Source organism: Corvus kubaryi, unplaced genomic scaffold (genome assembly GCF_017639235.1).
Source record: "Corvus kubaryi isolate FWS band 111438036 unplaced genomic scaffold, C.kubaryi_AGA036_p1.0 37396, whole genome shotgun sequence".
In the NCBI taxonomy this organism is placed as follows: domain Eukaryota; kingdom Metazoa; phylum Chordata; class Aves; order Passeriformes; family Corvidae; genus Corvus; species Corvus kubaryi.
This window is the reverse complement of record NW_024581135.1, coordinates 28,137,883-28,147,458: the sequence shown is the minus strand read 5'-3', so window position 1 is coordinate 28,147,458 and position 9,576 is coordinate 28,137,883. Positions and strand designations below refer to the sequence as shown.

The window sequence follows — 9,576 nt, the reverse complement described above, 5'->3', positions numbered from 1 at the left end:
GGCCCCGGAACCAGCATGGCCTCCGCGCCCGCCCACAGCCCGCCTGCAGCACTGGGGCCGCCAGCCACAACTGCACATGCGCCGCGGGCTGCAGCATGAACCATTCATGTTCCGGGGCTCGCCAATTCCAGAACCTTCTGGAACGCTCATGCCCGCCGCGGGTCAGGGGTGAGCTGACCTCACTTCCGTGCGGGGCCTGGCCCGGGGTTCCGCGGGCGCTGTGCGGCGGGTCCGCGGTACCACCGGGACGCAGCCGCTCCCGGAACCGGGACGCAGCCGCAGCAGTCGAAAAAAACCGGCGGCGCTGAAGGCGCCCGGGGGCTGGGGAGGGGGTCAGGGCTGTTCCGCCCCGGGGCGGGGCGCTGGCCGCGCATGCGCACGCCGTGACCTTCCTCACGTGTGTGCTGGCGGCGGCGCGGTCACTCGGTGCGGGCGGCGCGGGAGCATCATGGTGAGTGCCGGGGCCGCCGCTGCGCCGTGTCCCCACCGCTCCAGCGGCCCCGTCCCGGGCTGCCCCGCCGAGCGTGCCCGGCGCCGCGGGGACGGACACGCCACAGGGCCAGGCGGCGCCCCTACTCGTTCCCCGGGCGGGTCGCTGCCGGGGCCCCCGAGCAGCCGCGGCTGTGCCGCCGCGCACGGGTGTGCCCAGTCCCTGCCGTGCCCGCGGGCAGCGCTGGGTCGCGGGAGGGACGGAGGGAAGGCGGAGGCGGGGGGCTGGCAGCGCCGCAAGGTCACGCAGTCCATGGGGCAGAAGCGACTCTCCCACAGGCGCGGGGGCTGCGGGCCAGGACGTGACGGGAGGCTTGCGGGGGCTGCTTTTGGCTGCCCAGAAACTCGAGCTCAGGGTTCCCTCCCGCCGCAGTAACGGAACAGTCCCTTGGCAGCAGCAGGGCAGGGCCGCACAGGCCGCGGCGTTTCTCTGCGGAGATAGAAAAGAAACCTAGGCCGCGTTCTGGAGCGCTCCTTCTGTAAGTTTAGTAAAATTTTTTATAGAGAAGGAGAATTTGACTGAGTTGCCTTTGTTCTTGCAGTGATACTTGATTCTTATGATAATAATGCGCAGAATTAAAACTTAGTGTAAAATGTTCATGGTCATAAATCAGGCAGCTTTGTTTCTGATAAACGTAGAACAGCTCTTAAAAAAGAGGATCAGTGGTGTTATCTTCACAGAAATTAAACGGGCACAACTGGCAGCCTTTTCCCTTGGTTATCTTTCATCCCTGTGGTGCTGACAGCAGTCAGACGCAGCATCTTTCATGTGCTGCCTTCTGTTCGTGCTCTGCCTGTGACTTTGTTTTCTGCCACTTCTCAAGTGTGTGTGGATATTGATGGGTGCCAGCAAAGGGCACGCAGATGCCAGGCCCTTCTAGCTCTTTCGCTGAGTGGGGGCTCCTACCTGCCTAGTGGAGCACTGTCTCCACGTGACTTGGCAAGTTGTCATAGCTTTCCTTCTGAATCAAAGCAAGTTCCTTCTTCCTGACCCCTGCTTGCTGGGATAAATGCACGTGCTTGCATTTATCTGGGAATTAAACGGCTGATTCTGAAATGCAGACAAGTAGCAGTGAGTGGTTGCAAAAAAACCCCAAACCTAAACCAAATGAGAGGGAAAAAACCCAACAGTTCAACAAAAACCCCTCACCTTGACTCTGCTTAAGCAGAGACAGATACCAAAGCAGTTGAGCCAGAAGGGTGCCTTCCTTCCTATTTTCAGGGGCTTGACCTAAACCTTCTCTTAAGGTCTGAATGTATTTGTAGAAGGCGGTATAATAACAGCACTGTGGCTCACCTATTTTTTTGTGAAAGGTTAAGGCTTGAAAACACCTGAAAAACACTGACAATGGGGCACCTGGCTAGACTTGTGCTTCTTTAATGTAAACCTCTTCACAAGTACAAATGCAGCTGTCCCAAGGGGTCCTTAGTCATCATTAGATCTGGTTGTGAACTGAATAAATACAGTTCATATAATCAATAATTATGCTCACCAAGCTATAGCAACTAAGGGTTTGGTGTTAAAAGCCTGGAGGCCTCTCCAGAGAGGAGTCTGCTCCATCTGTGGGTGGTTTATTCCCCAGCTGGAGTACATCTTCCTACTGCCGAACTGTCAGGATTGCCCAGCATCTGCGTGTGCCTTCAGGATTTTCTGATGCAATCAGAGGTGGTACTTGATTGCTACTATTAAATAAGTGCTTAGTAGTTTTCCTAAACTATTAATCTCTCTCAAAAGAGAAATCATTACGTGTTGGGGTTTTTTAAACTCTTTAATTGCAGTTTTGTTGTAATGGTTCTCTTGTTACAATGTACAATTACTTCCACAGGCAGGAAAAGCATTTAGGAAATTTATTCCCCTCTTTGATCGTGTACTGGTTGAGCGATGTGCAGCTGAGACAGTAACCAAAGGAGGAATCATGATACCAGAAAAATCCCAAGGGAAGGTACTACAAGCAACCGTAGTAGCAGTTGGATCTGGAGCCAGAGGAAAGGTAATTACCCTGAAGCATTACTTTGAGTAGAACTAGTAGTGGTGTGGTGGTAGCTGGGATATTGCCATAGGAGTGGGATGGTTACAGTGCAGATGTGGTTATAGTTCATAAAAATGGGTGTCTGTGATAGCTGAAAATGGAAGTGGAGATTCAAAAAGGAGGTGGGTCCTGAGATGAACTCCATCATTCCTTTCATCATTTGTAAAATGGAGTGGGGTTTCTTTTGTTTGCTGTTTGGTTTTTGTGGGGTTTGTCTGCTTGTTTAATGGTGGGGTTTTTTTGGGGGAGGTGTTGGTGTTGTTTGTTTATTTTAAATATGTAGACAGTGTTTTGTGTGATACCTTGTTCCATCACTTCTCAGCCAAAACCTTGAGGGACCAACAGACTTCTATGTTAAAATTATTACATGCCCAAATGTCTGTGACTTGTGAAAAGGGTGGAATCCCAGAATGTGGTATTGGCTATCCTGTCGTGTGCAAAATATCATTGTCCATAAGGATTAGGCTTGTTGGACTAAAGAAAGTCAGCAATCAAAAGAAGTAAGTGTTGAATAAGCGTTTGTAATTTTGCACATTGGATATGTACATGGAAATAAAAGAAGACAGTTCACAAAAACGCCAGTGCCTGGGGAATTCCACATCAGAAGGGCTCTTTCCCCACCAGAGCAGTGTTCAGTCAGTAGCAACACTGGAAAACAGGTTAAATTTCAACTTGGACACACTGCCTTGGCCTTTCTGTACCGTGAGTCCCTCTATATGTCCTGTGCTGGTTTGTGTCAGGATCTGATTTTTAGAGCTTTATATTGTGAAAGGGCGATAATATTTGACTAATGTGTTAATATTTTATTTGTAATATAAAAATTTAATTAAACTTTATCAGGCATTTCTAAACAAGTGATTTGATGGCAACAGTGACAAGTTGATCAGAGTTACAGACATGGGAAGGTACTTTTTAAACTGGCACTTGGAAAAATTATCCTTGGCTATAGAATATGGAAATGGACTTTCTTCCTTGATTTTACAAGGGGGTTTCATGGTTCTTTAAGTGAAATCCTATTCAGTGTGTCAAGCAAAGACCTCACGCTTGTATTTACCGTCAAAAGTAAATGCAGAGTTGTGATTTCCTGAATGTTTCTGTATGTGGATGGGTCATTGTCGTTTGGAGGAATTCTATTACATCTGTTTATATTATGGAAAACTAAGGATTTCTTTCTTTTTTCAGAATGGCGAGATTCAGCCAGTGAGTGTAAAAGTTGGTGAAAAGGTTTTGCTCCCAGAATATGGTGGTACTAAGATTGTACTAGAAGATAAGGTAGGTTCCCCAACTTTGTGAGTGCAAATGAGAATGATTCCCAAAACACCAGTGATAAATACTGTGATTACTTCATGGTGTTAGCACCATTCAAGAAAGGGAGCAGCTGGATCCAGCCACCATCTGGTAGCTGTGCTACTGCTACTTCTGCCCCTGCATAAATGGAAGCAACCAAGGAAACCTCTGACCTGACCTTTGCTGGATGGGCAAAATGGTTCCATATGTCAAGCACATATGAGAGGGAATGCAAAAAGGCTTAGAAATTACTGAGGATATCCTTGCTTTTGACAGGGACAGCCTGCAGAATTGCTTTCTAACAGTCCTTGTGCTTCCCACTGCTAGAAGTGGTAACTTGATAGCTCTCCAAAGAGTATCTTAGGAACAAAAAGAATTTTTTCAAGACTAGCTGTACATGTTGACTTCTTGGTTAGCTTGCTTTTGATTTTGTACTTAATGACTGCGATAACCCTAACTTCAGAACAAGGCAGTGTTTACAAAACAAGAAAAAAATTTACATGACAGAAACTAACATTTCTTTTCTTTGCAGGACTACTACTTGTTTAGAGATGGTGACATTCTTGGGAAATATGTGGACTAAACCTGTTGCAGTATCAGTCATCCATTCCACTAAAATGCTGAAATTTTTCTTTCATCATGTAAATAATGTCCTTTATTTTATAATAAACAGGCATTGAGTCTTTGAAATGACTTGTGATCTCACTGTAACGATGGAACACAAATAAAAATATGTACAGTCAGAAATCAGTTGCTCTTGCTTGAGTTCCATTGAACAGTGAAATTTGGATGACCACCAACCAGCCTTAATTATTCCAAACATCATCATTTTATATCCTTATCTCTGTACTGAGATTGTAAAGGTCTTTACAATAAACTTATAAAACTATTCTGCTTCTGTCTCAGTTTCTGCTGTTGCTCAGTGAAACTGAGTCTCAATTGTGTAATGTAATAATGTTATTTTCCCCAAGTTTGTATGAAATGAGTTTAAAATGGTTATCAGACAGATGCAATCATACTGAGGACTTTTAGCCAGCTCTCTTGCACTTTGGACTTCTGAGATAGCATGGATTCTTTTAACTTCTCTCTGAGGACCCTGAAACACGGGAAGGTTAAGGTACACACACCACCCTGCCACAAACAGCCTTCCCCAGCAGTTGCTGGGAGCTTGGTATTAGTCATATCTGTGCTGGAACAAAATCATCAAGTTCCCGGACGAAGCAGATAAGAATTAACGGTTATTCTCGCTTATCTCTCATTGAATTTTGCCAGTAGAAAATAATCTCCCCCCAACAGTTAATCAGGCAGAAGTGGGGCTGATGCTGGTCTGAAATGAAGTTTCTTTACCGTTTACCACACTACTGCACCCAGATCTCCAGCTTTCCCTTAACTCAGGAGAGACCTGATTTGACAAATTATATTTCCTTTATCCTTAACACACCATTCTTAAATAGCAAGACACTGACTTAGGTAACGCTGAAGCAATCAAATTTGCATATTTGTGGCCACCCTGTCTTGCCTTGAAAAGGATGCGGGGGTGTTGATGTAAGAGCACCCAAATCTGCACTGTTCCTAAGGAGACTTTCAAAGCTGGGGTCCATAGAGGGATCTAGTGCAGCCTAAGAACATACAGTGCCTTAAAGTGCTTTTGGGCTAAACTTGGCGAAGTCATTCAATGTATGACTTGTTGCTGCTGAAACTTCATTGGCTGGAATTAAACTGCATTTCTTTCCATTCTTGGTGAGAAGAACTAGATACATTATAATCCTTATTGCAAAGGTAACAGTAGACAACTGTAACAAAAAATATTTTTCAGAACTCCAGTTGGGTGCTGCAGTGTGGGACTCTAGCTCTGGCACAGTTTGAAACAATGTATTTTTTGCCAGCAGAAAGCTCCTCCCATCAGTTGCACAGCACAGCAGTGAGCTGGAGCCACGTTTTTCCCTGGATGCCATGGGTCAGCCAGCTATTCCAGCAGGAGCTGCATTTGCCAGGCTTGGCAGTCTTTTGCTCCCCATAGCTGTGAGGTGGCTGCTCTTGGCTGGTTACCCCTGCTTGCTCTGGAGCTGAAGACAAACCAGGCACTGCTCTGGGGGTTAAACTTGCACTGAACTATGGATAGACAGGGAAGGTGCTAAATTAATAAAAATACACATTTTAGTATAAAAGCCCTACTTCTTGAAGACTGCCCTATTGCTGTTTTACTTTGGTAGTTACAGCACTGCATTTTCAAGCTGAAATTTAAGATAATCACACTCCAAGGACCTTGCAAGACAATCGATGGTGCAATGAAACACAAACTCCCTGGGAAGCATTATCTGCCCCTGGAGCCAGCATGCCTTTATTTCCCAGGACAAGGCAGGCAGTCTGCTGCAGTCACATACCAAAGAGGGAAAGGTATTTTAAATATTTACAGACTGCTTAGGGAAACTATACCCCATCTCAATGACAAAAAGATGCACTAGGAATTAACTGCCGACAGAGAAGTGTTTAGGCCTAAAATTTCAGCATTTCTTTCCATAATGTCTTTAAAAGACATGAATTACCTAGGATCACTCTGAGCTCTTACCACACAACCTGGCTGCCCCAGCTCCATCTCCAGCCCATGCTTTCAGCCCAGCAGATTTTCAGCCACTTGATACAATGCCTATGTATTAAAATATTTAGCATGGCTGTATCTACTGCTGTTTATGTAAGTGATTAAAAACAGAAATCACATTTCATGGAAATAAGTAATTTATGGATGTGGGGGGAAAATAGCATTCCTAAGCCTAATCAAATGGAGGACACGCTAGCACATCTGCTGGATTGACAGGAACATTCTATTCTTGCACCACGAGGCTCTCACTGCAAGCAAGGACAAGGCAACTGCCACATGGCCAAGGTGATCCATCTGCTGTTGCTGCCTCTCAGTCCACGACTGTATGCCAAATTCTGTATCCCTCGGGTTCGACAGAGAAGGACAGACAATCCATCACAAATGTTCTTTCTTTGCTGTGTTCTTCCTGTAGGAAATTAGGCTTCTTTCCACTGTTTTCTAGTTTGTTTTAAAACTTCAGTTTTGGTGTAAATGTTGCATATTGCTCCACCTGGTTTTTGAGGGGATACAGTCCTCAGCCTTGCTTCAGTCTGTCTGAATCACAAGGAAACCAGGTGGACTCCCATCTACTTTTGTGTCTTTCCTTTCTCAACATTTCAGAATAGCTTCCATTATCAGCAGCTGTAGTGTTTTCAGAAAGCTTTTATCACCCTGGTTATGTTATCCTGCCATGGTAAGAAAAGGACAAATCGTTTATATGCCAACAGAGAAGAAAGGATAGCCAGGTCCCTAACAGCACGAGTAGTTGATAAAATTTTGACCAAATATTCAATTTTTTCATTCTTGAAGGCCATAAGAAAATGAGGACCAGCTAAAACTTGAAAACTGAAATTACTGTTGTACAGGTTTTGTTCAACACCAGCTTGAAATTAATGAAATAAAAATAATAAGCATCTTCCAGGAATACAGGGTTAATTATCAAGGGGCAACACAAGATACCTTAGAGAATTCAACATCAACAAGGCAGATTTCTTTCCATTTTCTGCAAACCCATGAGCCAGTTGCAGAATGAACTAACAGACATATTTTTCTCTGAGAGGTATTTCTTCACAGTCAGATTTGTTTCCATGTTAAAAGCAAGATGGCCATGAAATAAAAGTCAGGGACAAATGGAAATGTCAAGTACCCAACTTTTCTGTGCTTTAAAGTTAAACCTTGAATATGGTGATAGAAAAAGAAAAAACAAAAAAAACCCACAATAAAAATCCCACAAACAGGCTGCTGAATTATGAAGGACTCAAACAGCTAGAACTGCTTGTGTTTTGAGACTGGCTAATAATAATATCAATCTCATAAAAAAATTAATGTTGGAATACAGCTGATCTAAAGAGATAATAGGACATTTCTACTCCTCATTCTAACACACCGTTTTCTCTCAGCATTTTAAACCTTTTGACGGTTTCTTACACAAGCTGAGTTTCGCCACACCGAAGAGCTGACATTCCTGGGGCAGGAATGCTGGCCAGGAGTAAAAGAGTAACTACTGCAAACTGAACTCAGGTGCCTGAGGCCAGGAATGCCGGCCCCGTGTTTACAGTGTAACTCGAGAGGAGTTGCCTCTGCGGGCAGTAGAAACTGTGGGTTAGCTGGGCAGGCGCTGACCCCGTCACCCATTTCTGCTCCCTCACACAGTGTCCAGCTCTCAGCTCTAACCTGGCCTCCGGAACAAGGCAGGGTCCTGCTCACCGCGTTCCCCAAGCAAAATCAGGATTCAAAGTGCACTTCTCTTTCGGGTGGGAAAGCCTAATTAGAGATTTTTCAAGGTTTTCAATCTAGAAATGTTTCACAAAGTGTAACTTTCACTGGGTAAAAGAAAGGGGTTTTAACGTGTTATTTACAGCAAAATAATTGAGTGAAGGGTGAAGCTACACCCAGCATTCACGCTGAAATACGGTGGAAGTAGGGACAGCACCAGGTACCAGCCTTCTCCACTTTGCAGGAAACACCACACAACTGTAACCATTTATTCTTTGATTGTGTGAGGGGGGTGTCACATCAGAACCTTGCTGCTTCATCGTTCTTGCACACAGACAGAAGCAATTCACGCTTTCTTATTCTGTACTCATTTCTACCATATATTTTCAAGAAACAGAACAGCTTTCAAATCATTTTCTTCTCACTTATCCTACAGAAATAGTATGAGTCACTCTGGTCTTCCAGAATGTTTACTTGCTTGTAAGGGGGACGTATTTGTCAGCCAACTATGAGCTAACAGTGTCTTTTTTCTGTTTTCTTTCCAAATACAGTCAACACCTGACTCAGCAAATCTTGAAATCTAGTCTAACTCTGTTTGCCATTAGCACAGCAGTTGGTGCCCTCTGCACACCAAGCTCACAAGTGTCTCAATCCTGCCTTTGGAGACCTAGGCTTCCTACCTACTTTGAAATTATTTTGCCCCAAACCACCTTTGCTGCGGTGGGTTTTTTAATTCATTATTTTTAGCGTTAACAACTATAAATCTTGAATATAAAACTCTGAATATTTTTCAAATTCACGCCCTTATAGTTTGTATTGTACAGAACTTCAGGTACTCGGTTGTACAGAGACAAGCGAGGACTGACCTTGCGGGAGCGCACGTACAGCCAGGGGCTGGCGGGGGGATGCTGATGAAATCCGAAGGATGGATTTCCTCAACCACTCAGCCCGTCAATCTCCGTGCGAGGCTTCGCCTCACAAAGCGGGTCACTCGCTGCGACACGGCCCCGCCGCGCAGCACCGAGCGGCCGCCCCAGCTCTGGGGGTGGGGGGGAGTGGGGAATGCCGGTGTCGTCCCTCAGGAATACAAAGCCTTTCTCTGGTAGAGGGACCCGCAGGCGCCCACAGGGCACTGCCCGCAGGGCACTGCCCGCAGGGAAGCGCCCAGGGCCTCCAGCGCCGCGCTGAGGACAGCCCGTCGGCGCTGCCCGAGGGCCGAGCGGAGGCGGCCGGGGACACCTCGCCCCCCCGCCCCTCGCGGTCGCCCCGCGCAGCGCCTCCCGCCTTCTCTCGCGAGAAGCTGTTCTCGCCCCCGCTGCGCGCGGCGGCTGTTCCGGCGGTTACGCGCCTCCCTCCGCGGCCGCTCCCGCCCCGCCCCGCCCCGCCCCGCGCGGCCCCGCGGCACATCCGGGCCCCGCGGTCGCTATGGTCATGGCGGAGGGCACGGCCGTGCTCCGGCGGAACCGCCCGGGCACC

The 9,576-nt window shown here is 46.6% G+C and overlaps 1 protein-coding gene and 1 long non-coding RNA gene across 4 annotated transcripts in view; one reads left to right on the top strand and one right to left on the bottom strand.

The window, feature by feature from the left end:
- The first annotated feature begins 183 nt into the window (after positions 1-183).
- LOC121670313 (MOB-like protein phocein) overlaps positions 184-9,576 on the top strand; it is a 19,846-nt gene continuing 10,453 nt past the window's right edge. Inside the window, exons 1-4 of one of the 3 annotated variants that reach the window (XM_042040317.1) lie at positions 213-451; positions 2,316-2,480; positions 3,702-3,791; positions 4,339-4,695. In XM_042040317.1, coding sequence (XP_041896251.1) covers positions 449-451; positions 2,316-2,480; positions 3,702-3,791; positions 4,339-4,389 — 309 coding nt within the window. In that variant the 5' untranslated portion in view covers positions 213-448 and the 3' untranslated portion in view covers positions 4,390-4,695. Of the gene's footprint in view, positions 452-2,315; positions 2,481-3,701; positions 3,792-4,338; positions 4,696-9,479 lie in introns of those variants that run through there. The other 2 variants (XM_042040318.1, XM_042040316.1) reach the window with 2 other exon arrangements.
- On the bottom strand, positions 4,443-9,444 carry LOC121670314. The gene is made up of 2 exons (XR_006018105.1): positions 8,967-9,444; positions 4,443-7,070 (listed from the first exon to the last, which is right to left on the bottom strand). It is a non-coding gene; the product is annotated as an uncharacterized LOC121670314 (long non-coding RNA).